The 20,101-nt window shown below is 36.6% G+C and overlaps 1 protein-coding gene across 1 annotated transcript; it reads left to right on the top strand.

Annotated features, from left to right (window-relative positions):
* The first annotated feature begins 255 nt into the window (after nt 1-255).
* LOC145059615 (stemmadenine O-acetyltransferase-like) lies at nt 256-1,533 on the top strand. Its single transcript, XM_079007437.1, has one exon. It carries the CDS (start codon nt 256-258, stop codon nt 1,531-1,533), a length of 1,278 nt encoding a protein of 425 aa, XP_078863563.1.
* The last annotated feature ends 18,568 nt before the right edge of the window (nt 1,534-20,101 follow it).

Below are 20,101 nucleotides of genomic sequence, written 5' to 3'. Positions count from 1 at the left end.
GCTCTCGTGTTTCTGTCAAAACCCCTTATTTTTGTTTTCTAGCATCTTTTATGCTCGAAGGGACTATTGACATATATATGATGATGATCTTATTATTCTCTATGCCTTCCGGCCAATCGGCTTTTATCAAAAGTAACGAAGTCTTTGTCCTCTAATAACACATAGCACCATAAGATTCATCGCCTTGAATCCACATAAATCGAACCAACTTTCTGAATTGTAGAATATTAATAACTGGTATATCTACCAAAAACGATGGCGTTCAAGGTCGAGATAACAGCAACCCACATCATTAAACCTTCATCCTCCACTCACGACCACCTTAAAACCCACGATTTATCTCTTTTCGACCAGTTATCGCCTTGGGTTTATCCTCCGATAATCTTCTTCTATGACCCAAAGCCAAACTCGAACTTAGCCCCTCGACTCAAGACCTCTTTATCTAGAGTTTTGTCGTTGTTTTATCCATATGCTGGACGTGTAAATGGAGACGTTTTTGTCGATTGCAATGACGCCGGAATACCATATTCTGAAGCCACTGTTGATTGTTCCCTATCTTATGTGCTTCAACAGTATGATTTGAACTTGATGAAACAGTTTGTTCCATTGACGGAGGAATCCGTGAATCCTGATCACACCATTCCGTTGCTAGTCCAGGTGAGCTACTTCAAATGTGGTGGAATTGCGATTGGTGCATGTTCTTCGCATAAGATCGGTGATGCATCTAATTTCTTTTCTTTTATTCGCGAATGGGCAAACCTTTCATTGAGCGATAACCCAGTTTTGGTTCCCGAGTTCAGTATCTCATCTCTATTCCCACGGATTGGTTTCTTGAACATTACCGGAATCCAGATTCCAATGAAGGAAATGCTCGTTAGAAAGAGGTTTGTGTTCAATGCTTCAAGCATATCATTACTCAAAGCCCAAACATCATCTTCTTCACGTGTTCAAGCTGTCACAACCCTCATCTGGAAATGTGCTATGAACGCAGTGAAGAAACCTGAGATTACATCATCAATGGCAATGACGCTTGTGAACATGAGAGGACGCCTCAACCCACCATTGCCGGAGACCTCTTTTGGCAACTTTGTTGGGTCGTTTTTGGCCGAGAAAAGCTTTCATGACCGCGGTGAGATTGAGTTACGGGGGTTGGCTGGTCAACTGAGACATGAGTTTAAAGAATTCTGTGATGTTAACATGAAACAAGTTCAAGATTCCAAAGATGGAATATCGGCAATCTTGAATTACTCTAAAAAGATTAGGGATGTGTTGGGAAGGGATGAAACTGAAGTTTTTACATTTAGTAGTTGGTGTGGATTCCCATTGTATGAGATTGATTTTGGATGGGGAAAGCCAAGGTGGATTAGTGTTACAAATACACCATTCAAGAACGTAATCATGATGATGGATACTAAAGAAGGGAATGGAATTGAAGTATGGGCCAATTTGGAAGAAGAAGTGATGGCCATCTTTCAACAAGACGATGAGCTTTTGGCTTATTGTTCTCCAAGCAAGTGTGATGACGGAACGTAAAATCTATATGTATATGATATAACTTTAAATTTACTTCAGTTAATATAAATTGTCAAGTTTGTTGTAAATTGTAATGCATGATTGACACAGATGACTATATTATCCACTTTTTGTTGACAAAAGCAAAAACATTTTGGGCATGTATTTTAATTAAAATGACCAAATTAATAATATCTTTACAACTATTATCACTACAAGAAAAAAGGTAATTAGCGGCCACAAAAGTCACCGCTAAAGAGTAAAAAACTCGTCGGTAAAGGTAATAGCGACGACACGTCGCCGGTAAAAAGTTGTCGCTACTGCTCTAACGTTATTGATCAAAATGTCGCCGGTAAAGACAATTGTCGTCATTAATACTTCTTGTCGCCGGTAATACCTCCTATCATCGTAATAACATTTTTCATTTTTTAATTTTTTTAATCAACGATTTTTTGTGCAAAAAACCGATACATAACGACACTAAATGCAGAAAAAAAAATTTACATAATAACATCCGATTAGATACCAAATACTTTAATAATTAATTTCATACCAAAATAAAAAACCAAAGTTTTACAATTCTAACGAGTAGCAAAGTGTCACGACAAGTGTAACATACAAAACACAAATTAATTATCCGACGAACCATCATCTCCGTTCCAATCGTTTCCTCATTGATCTTTCCTCGATTGAAAAAACGCATAAAGCTCCTCTCTACATATCGGGTCGTTAAACATTACCCGAAGATTTTCCAACTAGATAATAAATAACAACATATATAAACTTATAAGTTAAATTATCAAACATAAACAAAAACTACCAAAGTACATTACTATTTCTTGTACTTAAATACATGATATACCAAAACTACGTTGCTATTTTTTGCACTTGAGACAAAAACATAATTACTAAATCAACATGCATTTATCGATACCAAAGTACATTGCTATTATTAAACTAAGACAAAAAACCAAAGTACATTGTTATTTCTTGTACTTGGGACAAAAACCCAATTACCAAAGATTTTGGCAAACAATCACCACAAACCAAAATTACCAAATCAACATACATTTTATGATGTCAAAGTACATTGCTATTTTTAAACTAAAGAAAAAAAAATCAAAGTATACTAAATGTTATCAACTCAAATCTTCAAAACAATATAAAGCCCTAAATTTTATCATCGCCACCATGTGCAACTCACTTTTAATCCGACTAAAACAAGAAGATTCCGGCAAGATATTCCCGGATTTGAAAGCAAATATCTTCCACCATGCAACTTACCGGGCTTTGTGCTCTTTCCTTGCCTCGTCTCCATTCCAACGGCTTCTTGCTCTCTCTATCAGTTGAGTCACTAGAGCGTACTATCGGCAACACTTATGCCTTTATTGTTCGTGCTCTCCTCTTTGCTGGAATCAAGGTACACACTCACATCCTTTGTATCTCTTTTTTCTTCTTTACTCACGGTCTCAAACCCATTTGGTAGTCTTATTTGTATACTATATGAATAGTTTCATAATAATGATGATAAGTCTCAGTAAAACATAGAAACTAGTAATGTAGCTATGTATGGGTAGGGTTATAGTCTCTATGTTGAAGTACCATTAAAAGTAATTTTTTATGTGATTGAGATATATTACAAATTAAAATACTTTACAAAATATTCATACTTGTTGATTATTGAATTCAAGTTAATAGACCAAATTTTCTACACTAGCTTTATATTTCTGTTTAAGTTTAAAAAATAAATCATATTTAAAGGTTTAATCGATTAGTTTTTACTAGATAGAATTATATTAATTTTGAAGTTATAAAGTTTTATTGTTTATTTGTTTGTTGCTATATTTCATATCTCTAGTAGAATACTTAGATTTCTAAAGATCTATTATTAATAAAATGTTTGTAAAAATGTACTCTATATAAATATGAAAATAATAATAATTGTAGGTTACTTTTGTCTATATAATTTTATTTATAAGTTCAAGTTTCGGCCCCCTCGGTTCAAATGGTAGTGTTCCGCCCCTGGTGGTGGTTTCGATGGCTGTAAAATCGGCGGGATAGCAAAAGGTTTTCGGCCGATCCCTCTAATATGGCCACGTCGTTCTCCTAATACTTTCTCGAAAGTAGCTCTTTCTTGAGTAGGTGTTAACTCTCTTTCACATTCTGGCCCTTGCGTTTGTTCTAAGAGCTCTTCCACTAACCAATTTTGTATTTCGCAAAAGTGATTAACATTTAACTATAAATAAACACTTAATTATATGATAAAATTATAATTAAGTACTTACGTATTGCTATTCCGCATCGACACAAACAAATACACCATTCCTATCGGTATGAGCCTTGAGAAACGTTTCCACTCTCTTAAGGTTTTGTTTAACATTAAAAATTAGATTATATTTTAAATAAATAATTACACGTATCGTACGTTACCTTCTTATAGCAAGTACTGCTATACGAGTTCGAACCCCCATGATTCACGATCGTTTACATTTGACGGACTTTTTGTTCCTTTCTGAAGTAGCTGTTTGTTCGTCCATTTGGAAATACTCAACTGTTTTCCTCCAATTATCAACATCCATATCATCTGGGGGGTTACTAATGCTCTCAGGATATCCTCATACCCTCCGACTTCCAAAAAATATTATTTTGCATCTGCTTTACGCTCTCAATAACCTTTTAACAAAGTTGCATCAAAACTGTCCAACAACATAGCAACGTCTGGATCCTAGGACATTCGATCCAAATCAAACTTTGTCTACAAAAAAGAGGTTAACAAAGTAAAAACCAATCATAATTAACCATATGAAATATTTTTATATAATTAATTTACCCCTAAATGTTGTTTTATTGTATCCATTATCGCAAGGGAAACTTTTTTGCAAGTCCATTTATCGAAAAGTACTATTTGCCACATTATTTTCCCAACTTCTTGTGCAAACATGTCTTTCGGCTCTCTTGCGGGATCATATATAATATCCCTATCATAATCCATGTACATCGGTTTGCCCTTATTCCATAAGAGCGCTCTTTCAAGCTTAATATTTTTGCCTTTTCCTCGGACTTTCCTACGTTGCTCAACTACAAATATAATTAAAAATTATCAGAAACGTTATTTAATTTGTAATAACTGAATAAAATAGTAAATAAAAATTCATCATAAGACTTACAGTCCTGCTCATGATGACCAACACCTCTACCACCTAGGAAAGGTGGGTCCTCAGCTTTATCACCCCCATGTCCACGGCCCATAACAGCAGACATGGTGTACACAACAAAAAAAACCATATTGACATCATTTCCTGAAAAATTATAAGATATACAAATACAATTTCTATTACAATTACACATTACATGGGAATAAATATTTCTATTTAACCTAGGAATCCAAATAAAATTTATATTACAAATACGCATTACATAAGAACTATTCTAATTAGAATCTTCCTCATATCCTTCAGTGTCTTCTTCAGTATCATAATACACATTACATAGCATCCTACTTTACTATTTTTTTTACAATCCACAATGTTTTTTTTTACAAAAGTTAGCATCCTACTTTATTTTTATTTTTTTACAATCTACATTGTTTTTTTTACAAAAAAATAACATTCTCAATAATAGCATCCTACTTTATTTGCTTTTTTAGAATCAATATTGTTTTTTACAAAAATTAGCATTCTCAGTAATAACATCCTACTTTATTTGTAACATTGTACTTTTAGCATCTTACTATTGTACCTTTTTATATTTTTATTATTTATAAAAAAAATTGTTTTTTTTTCAATTATAGCATAGTATTTGAACAATTATATTATGTTGTTGGTTTTTATTGTAATGGTTTACTTTATGTTTTCATTGTTTTTACAGTCTATATTGTTTTCTTAAAACAAATAGCGTTCTCAATAACATCATCCTAATTTATTTGTTTTTTTTAGAATTCATATTGTTTTTTTTACAAAAATTAACATTCTTAATAATAGCATCCTACTTTATTTGTTTTTTTTTTCAAAAATAGCATCTTCCAATAATAACATTCTCAATAATAGTATCCTACAAAAAAAATACACATTATACTCACATACAATCCACATTACATACAAATACACATATACTTTAAATATCATTATCAAAATAGCATCCTACTTTATTTGTTCTTTTTCCACTATAACATTCCAATATATACATTACATACAATCCACATTTCATACATACATAAAATCCACATTTCATACATAAAAATATAAATTATGTACACATACATACAAATACACATATACATGCACAATACACACATACAATATTCCACATTCATTTTTTTCATAAATACAAATACACATTATATATACATTCACATACATATATCATGCAAACTCAAAAATATATACCAATGATACACACATATTGCCAATTTCACATAATAGACACAAATACACAAATTTCTCAAATAATTTCGAAATTAAGGAAGAAAGGAACCTGTGGTGGTCGGAAAATCAACAAGGTGGTCCAGTGGGGTGTAATCGATCTAGTGACAGCAACAACTTAAAAAAATACTGAAATTGATGTTTTTTTTTTGCAATTAACTCAACCATAAGGTGGAAATCGACATTAAAAGAGAAAGAGAAAGAGAAAGAGAAATTAGGAAGGAATTGCACCATAGTCGTCGGATTTGAACCTTAGTCGCCTAAGAAGATACGTCATCGGTGATGAAAGGCATCGCCAGTAAATGGAGATGGAACCCGTGGAAATCCAAAGTCGAACCGGTTATGGAAAGGCATCGCACATCCTTGTAATCAGAAGAGGGAAGATGGAATCTAGAGAGAGAGAGAGAGAGAATGGAAGCATAAAATGGAAGAAAGAAAGTTGCAAAGGAGTATATTTGCGATAACTTTTACCGGCGACGCGAAAGAATTAGCGGCGACTATTGGTTATTAGTGGTGACGCCTTAGACGGAACTTTTTCGCGGTCCTTATTTTCGAGCATTAGCAGCAACAAGTGTCACCGCTATTAATGTCGCCGATACTGATACTTAACGACATGCATTTTCAGTCGTTGGATGTAAGGACCAATCAACGGTTATGGTTATGAGATCAAAAGTCACACAGATCACTACCAAATACTTTTAGTGGCAACAACCACTATTACCGACGGCATAAACTCTTGTAGCCGATAATAGTGGTTGTTGCCACTATTAACCAGTTGTCTTGTAGTGTTACATGTAATAACTACAAATTTTGCAAAACGATACTTAAAATTAGAGGTGCACAAAACGTACTGGTATTTTAAATCCGTTCGGGTTAGCGTCCAGTTTTCCTTATGGCGGATATGGTTTTATACAAACCAGATTTCACCGGATCCTTTAAGCTGAAACGGGCATCTTTTGGAATATCCGGTTTTTATGAAAAAAAAATAGTTTTTTTTTAACTGTTAACATTTTTTTTTTTTTGAAAATTAAAATATAACACCAAATAGATATTTTTATTCTATTTGGTTTCTAAGATAATATATATATATATATATATATATATATATATATATATATATATATATATATATATATATATATATATATATATATAACACAATCCTAGAAGGAGATGATCATAAGTCTAGAAAATGAAAATACTATGGCTTTCTTCTTTGAAGAATTGGTCATCTTCAAGAAATTGAAGTTTTTTAATCCCAATCTAATAACTTTTCAAAGTAACCATCATCTTCTTTAGTTATTGGAGGTGTTATCCTTTGTCCAACTTCTTCTACATCGATATAATCCTTCGTATGTGGTAAAAGTGGTCCTTCAAACGAAACGTAATTTTATATCCTTTCAACGGTATCTAAGTAATCTTTTATACAAACACATACTTCCATTGATTCTGCATAGAGTCGAGACCTCCATTTGGTTTCCTTGCCACTAAAAAAAGGATTCAGAAGCTACCGTATAAGATAGCTTCAAAAGTCTTTTTAGTATGTGTTCTCAAGTGAAATTAAAAATACTTTGTTTTCAAGCTTCAAAAGTATGATAATGTCATGTAAACTTCTTCGTAAATTCATACAGGTATGCAGAAAACCAAACAAGTTAAATGTAATGGTTCGTTTCATTATTAGTCTAGTTTCGGTGAGGAACTAATACGATGTAACGGATAGGTAGAAATTAGCATTTCTATGGAGGTGGTACAAACATTATATGTCAAAGAAAGTCCATATATAATTATGGTTTCCAAACCTACAATTACTTCTGATTTTGCTTGGTCCAAATGGTAATTGCATCTTGTTTACGAGTAGTGTGACTTATTTGAAGATTTCCCAGTTGAAGCTTGGTTTTGATGATTTTTGTAAATCAGGGTTTGTTGGTCCTAAACAGACAATTCAAACAATCAAATATGATACCAATGAAGATATTTTGAAACTATACTTTATTTATAAGAATAGTTTCATAAAACTCAAAAGATAATCAGAGAATATATATATATATATATATATATATATATATATATATATATATATATACACTTGATTATAACCCGCGTAAAACGCGGAGAACATATAAAAATATACATATAAAGGTATAAAAAACTTGGCACTATAAAAAAAAAATAAAGTAACAGAAACAGATTTAGTATTATTGGTAACATTGAAATGTCTGAAAAAAAAAAACAATGAAACACTTGAATATCTATAATCGTTGAAGGATCTCTTTGTAGACATAACTTTTTGTTTTATTAGTTGGACGACCCTTGTCATATATGAGTACTTTCAATCCTTTTTCACTTGTGTCACGAGAAACAAAAAACATATAACTGACAATGAGTGAAGACAGGCCTACGCAAGTATAATCAAACATTTGATAATTATTGTCATTGACTTTTGTTAATGGCCATAACAAAATAAACAACTATGAGGAATTGCCTTCGCTAAAAACGTAATGAGATTCTTTTATTAGACGGAGTTAACTTCATGAAAGATATATAAGTAGTCTCGTTGAAGATTTTGGCATATATGATTCAAGCTTCAATGACGTGTCTTCCAATCCTAACAATATGTAACCTAGTACCATTGCATAGTCCTTCGGTTTGTTCGATATTACGAAGTAACATGACTGGAACACCTATTTTTTGTGTAACATCCCAAGGTTCAGGTGCAGCTATTCAACCCCCCTTCTTTTCTCTTGTGGTCAAGTTTAGCCCTTTATTGGAAAATGTGGCAAATGAGTACGTTGGGCGTACTCGAGAGTACGTTGGGCGTACTCATGCGCTTAATTTGGACGCGGAGTCGCCAAGGTACGTTAGGCATACCCAGAATTACACCGGGCGTACCCGACCCAGATGCAAAACCCTAATTTGGCTTGTGCACTATTTAAAGGGTGCTAAGGCTCATTTCTTAGCCTCCATATCAGTGAGTGAAACCCAAAAAGAGAGCCTCCCATCGTTCTTGGTGTGTATGAGTGTTGTTGGAGCTAATTGTGCATTGGTGGCTTAGTGAAAAAGAAGGAAAAGAGCTTTTGGAGGCTAAATCTTGAAGTATAAGCTTGGATCTGAGATCTACAGAGAAAGGGGCTACACTTAGAGGTATAAAGTTCAAAACTTTCCTATCCTTTTTGGTTTATTGTTGCATGTGTCATTTCTAGGGCTAAAAACCCCAAAGGTGGAGACTTTATGAGTGTAAGGCGCTCCATGGTCCAAGATTTGTCCCTTTTCAGTGGTATTAGTGGTTTAGATCCATAAAGTTTCCATCTTGGTTGTTGGTATGAGGTCATGCTTGAGTAATAAGCCTTCTAGAGTTAGAGAACGGAATATTATGGGAGTTGGTGGCTTATTCAGCCATGCAAAGGCTTAAAGTCATCAACTTTATGGATTAAGAGGCTTAGAAGTGGTCAGATCTAGAAGTTAGACGTGGGTCTTAACTGTTTAAGACCTCAAGAGCTAAAGGGATGAAGTAGGGGAGTACGTCGGGCGTAATCCCAGTACGCGCCGCGTACTGGGTGGCATTCCCCGATTCTGAGAGGCAGCCGGGTACGCTCAGCGTACACATCTGGTACGTGCAGCGTAACCCGGAAAGTTGACTTTTGGTTGACTTTTAGGGTATGGTCTATTGTGGGGCCTTTTGAGTTATGAGAGGGGTAAAATGGTCTTTTACCCTTCTGAGAGTGTCATAAGAGGACACAGTCTAGCCTTTGAGAGTTATATTAAATAAGGTACTTATTTCATGTGATTAGGCAGAGGATAGACCAGAGTTTTACCGAATCAGAGATTTACCGAGCTACCGGAGGTGAGACTTCTCACTATACTTTACCGAGAGTAATAATAGAGTTATGTGTTAGAGATATTTTATGCTATCTATGTGAAGTGTGGCACTGCATTATTTCTATGTGATTTATGTTGTATGTATATCAGAGTTAGGACCGGAAGGTCCACAGAGCTAGGACTAGAGGGTCCGTAGAGTTAGGGCCCAAGGGCCCACAGAGTTATAGCCTCGAGTGGCTAATATGTGTTATATGTGGTATTTTTAGAATTACATGCCAGTGTATTTGTATGCTATTTATGTGTTGAGATTTATTGTGATATGTGATATGCATGATTCAGAGTTATCAGAGTTAGGGCCTTTGGGTCCATATAGTCAAGGCCAGAGGGCCCACAGAGAGTTGGGACTGGAGGGTCCTACTGAGACACACGGACCAGAGAGTCAACAGAGATTATAGCCCCGAGTGGCTAATAGAGTGGTATTTTGGGGAAACTCACTAAGCTCCGTGCTTACAATGTTTGTGTTATGTGTTTCAAGTTTTCTCAGGATTACGGGACGGCACCGGCTCGATTGTACACACCAGAGGAAGTGTTTGTTTTGAGGATCCTGGTTTATTAATTGAATGAACAAAATAGTCGTGTATTGTAACTTAAACAAAAGAACGAGATTTTTATGAAAAGTGATAAAGAGATAAGCGATTTTAAATGAAAGTTTTGTTTAGAAATTTCGGTGTTACAAGTTGGTATCAGAGCCTTGGTTTGAAGGATTCGGATGCACCTTCGGGTAAATTTGGACTCAAACTGAGGGAGCAAGAAAAGTTTTCAAAGAAATGATTTCCTAAAAGTGAATAAGAGTTCAAAGAGAAAGCGAGAAAGAGCAGTGTGTACAATCAGCCAGAGCCCGAACGGTGATTTCCCAAAATACCCGTACATTTGTGTTATGAGATATTTATGATACACTTTATGAGATATTATACATGTTAGAGATAGGCTAGGTACTTCATATCTTAGGACTAGAGTGGCCTGATTTATGATGCCTTAGCCTAGGAGTTGTTGTTATATGTGATGTGATTTTGAGTATGAGTGAGAATATTCAGTTGAAATCCTTTTAGGGGATTTGAGTAGAGGAGTAATCTAGGAGAGACGCCTAGATGAGAGTTGTGGTGCTTATCGAAAGAATAGTTAGAACCCGCGAGGGGTAGAGTTGCAGAGTTCGGTGGTACTTTTGAGAATGAGCAGAGCAAGCGGAGTTACCACCTAGAGTAAGTTATATGTATTCTTCGATGCCCGAATGTTGCTTGCTTCGTGCTTTGTGGAACTCTCGATGATGGGAGTCAACTACCAAATGAATATGATGATATTCAGGAGGTAGATGACTGGCATCATTAGGAGCTCTTCAGCAGCTGATGGCGGAGAAGTGGGAGGACCAAGGAAGAGCCTAGGGAGTGACCTTAACCAGATGAGTACGCTGGCGGAGTAGAGCATTTCGCTGAGGAGCGAGCACGCGTGGTGGAATTAGTAAGCGAGAAGGTTGAGCAGCTACTTAGGAGCTTTGGATTGGTCCGTGTGGAAAGTATGGGTAGATATGGCAGGTAGTATGGGCCCATACTACCGAAAGCAGAGGACCCATACTCGATACAGGGGGTATTCTGAAGGTTCTAAGTAGTAGATTGAGGAGTGATGTTATGGTTTGAGTACCATACATCGGAGCAGATTGAGGAGTGATGTTATGGTTCGAGTACCATACATCGGAGCAGATTGAGGAGTGATGTTATGGTTCGAGTACCATACACCGGAGCAGATTGAGGAGTGATGTTATGGTTCGAGTACCATACATCTGAGCAGATTGAGGAGTGGTGTTATGGTTCGAGTACCATACATCGGAGCAGATTGGGGAGTGATGTTATGGTTTGTGTACCATGTATTGTAGCAGATTGAGAAGAGACGTCAAGGGCTGAATACCATGGTTCTTAGCAAATGATGCTTGTGATTCTCTGGTTATCTGATCAGGATTGATTGGTGGAATTTGGACGCGATGGGTTTTAGTCCTGAGGGCCATGATTGAGTCCGAAGAGGCATCCCTTGAGAGGGAGTTCGGGAGCATTTCGGAGTACCTTGGTAAGATGTCAGATGTAGTCGCAAGACTCAGGGATTGGTAGAGAAGGAATTTATGAGGGATTGCGGACTGAGTGAACAATCATCCGAAAGAGGAGATGTCACCTTCTGTGACTTGTTGGGTGTTATTTATGTTTCCAGTGGGAGTAGGAGAGGCGTGAGATTTCAGTTTTGGGTTTAGGAGTAAACCCTACGGGTTGACATTGATGTCGATGTTTTCCACCAGAGTATCAGGCAGCGTGTCTGCCACGAGGAAATAATCTACCACGAGCAGGTAGTTAGTGGGGACTGAGATGGTCAAGGATCACATTACATTAAGTATAGTAGAGTGTGTGGTAGCAGTATCAGCGGGTAATCCAGTCGAGTATATCAAAGCGGTAGCTCTTCCGTTTATGATGGGTATTGAGCATGGAAGTGGAGTCCTTATTCTCGTGATGATTCACGTGTTGGAACGGGGGTTGAGAAGTCGAAGATAAGGAGTATGATGATTTATTGTTTCAGTCTAAGAGTCAGTGATAGTACTGGACAGTTGGGATGTTCAGTATTGGGAGGGTATGAGACTTCGAATGGATAGAGGCTGTTGGGATGAGAAGTTCCTGAGGATTTCTTCGGAGATTTAGGGTATTTGAGATTTCTTGATCTCTGCATGGGGAGATCATTGGGCGTTGTGTGGCACCTTCCAAGCGTAGGTGCGATGTTTCTAGAGGAAACCGTCTGTGGGGTAGAGTGTTGATGCGTCAATTGGTGATGGTTCGAACCATAAATGGGGGACAACCAGGTATTTTTGAGGGAACCAAAGATTTGTGCAAGAGCGGTTAGGGGTTGGACACAGAAACCTGCGGCTCGAATTCATGGGATTAGGGTCATTGGTGATCAAGGAAAGGAAAAGGGTTTCGGAGGATCGTCAGCGTGTTCTGAAGCATTAGCGCTTTCTTTGTATTCCAATTGAGTGTTTGGATACACTAAAGTTGCGCATTGGGAAAAATGGAGAATTATTTATGGGGATCAGAGGAAATGTATTTTTGTATTTGTATGGTGCTGGGGGTAGGAGATCAGTGGTTGAGGCAGGACATTGTGATGTTCTGTAATGTTGTTCCGTGGTACCCGGGTATAATGTCCCGATTTTGGAGTTACTTAGAATCTTGAGTTTGAGACGACTAGTGGTGCATCATGTATCCACGGTTCTAGTGGGAGCCCTTCGAGTATTGGCATCAAAAGGGATTATTTAAGAAAGTAGATCTCCTCAAAGGTAGGTATTTTGTTATGTCGATTGCCGCCAGAGTCTGTGATGCATATTCGGGTCGAGTATGGGTAGCTACCTATGATAGTCTGCGGAGCATGAGTTAGTGGATGTAGTGTGGTGTTGTGATATTGCGGGGAGCCGTAGTACTCACTAGTAAGAGGGTGTTGTGATACTGCGGGGAGCCGTAGTACTCACTAGTCAGAGGGTGTTGTGATACTGTGGGGAGCCGTAGTACTCACTAGTAAGAGGGTGTTGTGATACTGCGGGGAGCCGTAGTACTCACTAGTCATTGAGAGGTCATCATGATGTTGCGGGGAGCCATAGTACTCAATAGACGGCAAGAGAGTGTGATGATGGGTGTTCTCCAATCAGTGTATGATGCGGGAGAGTTTTGGGCTTGAGTAGCCCTAGTATTGAGTTTTGGAGCCTGGTGGTTGAACCAGGGGGCGAGACTAGGGTCTCCGTCTCTGTCAGGAGATTCGGCGAGATGCGCAAGGGATATGCGCAACAGACACCAGAGGTCAGAGTTAAGTCGATCCTCGGTTGGATTGTATTTTTCGCATAAGGAAAAGAGAATTTCGTGACTCGTGTGTCACTAGGCCGGGATAGTGGTCACGGGGAGGAAGTTAGTGAGATATTTTGGATCATGATATGGGTGACCTTTGGAGGCTCAGCTGTGGAGTCAAAAGCTGAACTGGAGCTTAGTATCGAAGAAGGATATGAGAAAGGAACTAGAGCTTATCATGGTGATGTCTGAGGATACTCCAGAGTGAGCGAACGATTCTAACGCCCGAGGATGTGCTCGGGTATGTGTATTGGATTTCGGATGGAGTTGTGACACGTATTTACCCTTGGTTGAGTTTTTCCATATCAACAGCCATCATTCGAGCATCGATATGCCACCTTTTGAGCTGTTGTATGGGAGGAGGTGTCGGACTCCCATTTGTTGGGAAGAGGTAGGGAAACGTGTGATGGGTAGTACAGAGATAGTGCTTCAAACGACAGAGCAGATACAGTAGGTCAGACAGAGGTTGTTGACCACTCAGAGTCGCCAGAGGAGTTATGCGGATAGGCGTCGGTCCAAACTTGAGTTTCAGGTCGGAGATTTTGTGCTCTTGAAGGTATCTCCTTGGAAAGGAGTGATCCGGTTCAGGAAGAGAGGCAAGCTAGGGCCCCGGTATATTGGTCCATTTAGAGTGATCGCGAGGGTGGGCAGGGTAGCATATCGTTTGGAGCTGCCTGCGGAGTTGCGCCAGATTCACGACACCTTCCATGTGTCCCAGCTGAGAAAGTGTCTAGCCGACGAGTCAGCAGTGGTGCCACTGGAGGATATTCAGGTGGATGCGAGTCTGAATTATACCGAAAGGCCAATCGTGATTATGGATCGAAGGATCAAGGTTCTGAGGAACAAGGAGGTGCTCTTGGTTCTGGTTCAGTGGCCACATTGGAGGGGGTCCGAGCTGACTTTGGAGACAGAGTCAGAAATTCGGGAGCAACATCTGGAGTTGTTTTCAGTATGAGACTTCGTGGGCGAAGTCTGGTTCTAGTGGGGGAGAATTGTAACATCCCAAGGTTCAGGTGCAGCTATTCAAACCCCCTTTTTTCTCTTGTGGTCAAGTTTAGCCCTTTATTGGAAAATGTGGCAAATGAGTACGCTGGGCGTACTCATGCGCTTAATTTGGACACGGAGTCGCCAAGGTACGCTGGGCATACCCAGAGTTACGTCGGGCGTAACCGGCCCAGGTGCAAAACCCTAATCTGGCTTGTGCACTATTTAAAGGGTGATAAGGCTCATTTCTTAGCCTCCATATCAGTGAGTGGAACCCTAAGAGAGAGCCTCCCATTGTTCTTGATGTGTGTGAGTGTTGTTGGAGCTAATTGTGCATTGGTGGCTTAGTGAAGAAGAAGGAAATGAGCTTTTGGAGGCTAAAGCTTGAAGTGCAAGCTTGCATCTGAGATCTACAGAGAAAGGGGCTACACTTAGAGGTATAAAGTTCAAAACTTTCCTATCCTTTTTGGTTTATTGTTGCATGTGTCATTTCTAGGGCTAAAAACCCCAAAGGTGGACACTTTATGAGTGTAAGGTGCTCCATGGTCCAAGATCTGTCCCTTTTCAGTGGTATTAGTGGTTTAGATCCATAAAGTTTCCATCTTGTTTGTTGGTATGAGGTCATGCTTGAGTAATAAGCCTTCTAGAGTTAGAGAACGGAATATTATGGGAGTTGGTGGCTTATTCAGCCATGCAAAGGCTTAAAGTCATCAACTTTATGGATTAAGAGGCTTAGAAGTGGTCAGATCTAGAAGTTGGACATGGGTCTTAACTGTTTAAGACCTCAAGAGCTAAAGGGATGAAGTAGGGAAGTACGTCGGGCGTAATCCCAGTACGCGCCGCGTACTGGGTGGCATTCCCCGATTCTGAGAGGCAGCCAGGTACGCTCAGCGTACATATCTGGTACGCGCAGCGTAACCCGAAAAGTTGACTTTTGGTTGACTTTTAGGGTATGGTCTATTGTGGGGCCTTTTGAGTTGTGAGAGGGGTAAAATGGTCTTTTACCCTTCTGAGAGTGTCATAAGAGGACACAGTCTAGCCTTTTAGAATTATATTAAATAAGGTACTTATTTCATGTGATTAGGTAGAGGATACACCAGTGTTTTACCAAATTAGATTTACCGAGCTACCGGAGGTGAGTCTTCTCACTATACTTTACCTAGAGTGGTAACAGAGTTATGTGTTAGAGATATTTTATGTTATCTATGTGAAGTGTGGCACTGCATTATTTCTATGTGATTTATGATGTGTGTATATCAGAGTTAGGACCGGAAGGTCCACAGAGCTAGGACCAGAGGGTCCGCAGAGTTAGGGCCCAAGGGCCCACAGAGTTATAGCCTCGAGTGGCTAATATGTGCTATATGTGGTATTTTTAGAATTACGTGTCAGTGTATTTGTATGCTATTTATGTGTTGAGATTTATTGTGATATGTGATATGCATGATTCAGAGTTATCAGAGTTAGGGCCTTTGGGTCCATAGAGTCAGGGCCAAAGGGCCCACAGAGAGTTGGGACTGGAGGGTCCCACTGAGACACACGGAACAGAGGGTCAACAGAGATTATAGCCCCAAGTGGCTAATAGAGTGGTATTTTGGGGAAACTTACTAAGCTCCGTGCTTACAGTGTTTGTGTTATGTGTTTCAGGTTTTCTTAGGATCACAGGACGGCACCGGCTCGATTGTACACACCAGAGGAAGCGTTTGTTTTGAGGATCCTGGTTTATTAATTGAATGAACAAAATAGTCATGTATTGTAACTTAAACAAAAGAACGGGATTTTTATGAAAAGTGATAAAGAGATAAGCGATTTTAAATGAAAATTTTGTTTTGAAAATTTCGGTGTTACATTTTGTGTAGGTTTATGGTTGGAAATTGTAGACACCTTAAAACGATTCAACACAACTGAAGAGTAGATTGATTCCTCTAAAAAATCTGGTAACTCTATCTCACATAAAGATTTTAAACTCATATATTTTTTCCCTTCATCTTTCATCAATCCTAAAATGTAGTCATTGGTAGCATCGAATTCTTCATTTGTTGTACCAAAATAGCTTTATCTTCAAAAATATGATGGATCATCAAGATGGTTTTCAAATGATGGATAAAGGGTGGATACAATTGAATGAATATGGTCACCTATAGAGCGAACAACAACGTCTTCTGGAAATTCAACTTCAACCTCACCATCATTAGGGCCACCAGTATTAACTTCACTAATTTTAAGAATCCACTCATCAAATGCTTTTGTCTCATCCAAATCATTAGTTAGACAACCAAACTAAAGCCTCATGTTTACGGTTAAACGTAAAACTGTACATTCACGCCATAATTCAACAGGGGAAGCTAAACAATTTATGATATACCTAAATAATCAAATGCATATCAACTCGATAACATTAATTGAAAATGTTCAAGGTTTAATGTTGGAAGTTTGATTTACAATTTAGGAATTGGTTTTAGATTTATTATAGTTCAAAGTTCGTTGTCTGTTTTGGATGATTACTCAAATTACATTGCTAATCTCAGTGGGGGTCACTAATATGGTTGATGGTCCGAGGTGGATGTGATGTGTTCTTCTTAATCATGAAATCAATGTGGATAGTCCGCAGACATTGTGCTGAGTAACACCTAAGTGAAGAATTTTTAGCACATTTAGAACAACATAAATCCCATTAACATGCATGGGATAGTTGGGTAGAGCCAATCAACTATTACAAGAAGACCTTATTACAGTAACATAAGAACATTAGGTTATGAATATGCAACATTGTTTTGTATATTGATCACATTCTTTCTAGTAAAAAAAATCCTTCAAATGTTTCCTAGTAATGATCATTAGAAAGTACAAAACATGGCAAATAACATTTTAGCTTTATTACATTTCAAAGTTATTTCATATTCATATGTTATTTTGAGAGCATCTAAATTGTGTTTAAGCTACTAAAATGAATAAAGATTTTGAATAAATTGGGTTAGTCAAAACTGGGTTTTTCTTTTTCTTGTTTGGGTTGTCATATCAGGATTTTATCCTTTTCCAAAAAGATTTCTCCACATATGTTCATCAAGGTAGGCATTTAAGGAATCTACCTGCAGTTAAAGAATTCCAAAAAAAAATATTCTTTAAAATTACAATGTTATTAATGAATTTTTTTTTGCAAACTTCAACGCTATTAATGAAATTCGCTTCAAGAACACTGTCCTACAAATAAGTTTCAATGTTTGGAAAACATGAAACGTTTCAATATCATCTAAAAATATTTCAAAACAATATTTTTTTTAAGTACAATGTCGTTAATAAACTTTTTTTTTTGCAAATTTCAATACTAAAAACAAATTTTCCCTAGAAAATTGTCATATTAATGACCTACTAATTAACATTTAAATTTACATATTACATAAATGGTTCACTTGTGAACAAAAATACATAAATGGTCCATATTTGAAATGTTTTTTTACATAAATGGTCTATATGCGAAAGAAAATGAATATTTACTTTCCATTAACAAAATGTTTTCAAAAAAAATCCTATTAATGAGCTCTAATGTACATAAAAATAAAAAATTTCTAGATTAGCCAAAAAGAATACGAAAAAGTCCTTTTCTGAAACTATGATCCCATTAATGAACTTTTTTGCAAAGTTTAATGCTATTAATGAATATTTTGTTTTCCAGAAGACAGACCTTTAAATGATCTTCAGTATACAAACAATGTAATTTTCTATATCAACTAAAAATAAGTCAAATAAAAAAAGTCATTTTTTAAGAGTACGATGCTATATATGAACTTTTTTTCAAAGTCCAATACTAAAAGCAGTTTTTTCCAGAAAAAGGTCTTAATATAAGGTTAAAAGAGCATATTGTAAATTACTTATCGATCTATATGAGCAAGAATTAAACATTTCCATCAATACCCAAAAAGGCATATAAATCATGCCTCATTCTGTAATTAATTCCAACGCCCTACAATATGGAATCTTCTCAATGGCAGCATTCCAAAACTCAAACCACAAAGGATAATCAATATGAAGAGAAGTTGCAATAAAAAATAATAATTGTCACCATCTTATACAAATATTATAGATTATTGGGGTCTTAGATAGCGTAATAACTTGCGAACAAAAAAATGCCAACACCTTATAGACATCACATGTACAACATTTAATAAATATACAAAAAAAATTATATAAAATAAACTATGGTTATGACATCTCTTCTAGGGTACATATGATTATTGAAATTAATGCCAACAAAAATTTTCAATATTTAAGTGGCTCTAAATACAACTACCCTCTAGTTTTAGGGCCCTTGACTTCACCCCACTCCCAAGCAGAAACGGTCCTTCAAATACTTTAAAAAAACCTAATAGATTAAAATATACACACAAAAAGATGAAAATGGTAAAATGAACTTTCAAATATAACAACAATATTTTATAGACAATACTACAAACAAGCTAGAAACATGCAAATAGAGACTAAAGAACATCACAATTAGATTAACACCACACACTCATTTAGTCTTATCTTTCTTCTTCCCTTATAGGAGTTTATAAAACATTTTCTATTGTATGATGGATTTCTGAATTACTTTTTTGAGATATGTGAGGTTGTAAAGAATGGAATAACAAAGAAATTGAATGGATAGGTAATCGTAAAAGCAAGATAATATAATAAGTAATACCATTCCAGAAACATATTTGTGAGGCATGGAATGGAACAATGAAAATTTCATACGATTTTTATGTTATATATTGCAATATAAATTATAAAGATAATCTTTCACATATTTTTTTTTAGTTATTATTATATAATTAAAAATGGTTTATATTGCAACTTTTATACTAATATCTTCTCTTATTGCTGAGAAAACCTTGATACTCATAATGTTACCAACCCTATTTTCAAGAGTGTAGGGTGTACCCATTTATCATTGAGAAAGTAAATTCAATAAGAAGATTCAAACCAGTTAAATGAAAGAATAAGATTGAGCAAGGTTCTTACTATGCTTCTCGGCATGCCCAGACAACACAAGTTAACCAAAAACAAAAAAAAAACCTGCTAATTAACCAAAATTAATCATGGCCAGACAACATTTTCCAATAAGATTTATCGATGTAATCTGTGTACATGGTATACTAAACCTTTGTCTTTTCTTTGCTATTGAGTCTAAAGATATTTTTTTATAATATTAAAAAAGGATAAGTAATAACTTATTTCTAAGAGCCCACTTTGTATTTTTAAAGATGTTTTTACAATAAATCAAAACACATATCACTACTGAGTTTTCCTGAGTTGTAGAATATGTGGATCACTCAATGGTATAAGGGTTTAAATTCCATCTCCAAATCCAGGAAGGGATCAAATGGGTAAAACATTATAGATATTGACCTGAATATATATTCCATTCACGACCTGGTAAGCCACAAAAAAATCATTAACTAAATGAATATA

This window comes from Lactuca serriola, chromosome 6, assembly GCF_051521515.1.
Source record: "Lactuca serriola cultivar US96UC23 chromosome 6, Lser_US96UC23_V15, whole genome shotgun sequence".
Taxonomy (NCBI): Eukaryota; Viridiplantae; Streptophyta; class Magnoliopsida; order Asterales; family Asteraceae; genus Lactuca; species Lactuca serriola.
Note: the sequence above shows the minus strand (reverse complement) of the source record. Positions and strands in the feature narration are given on the sequence as shown.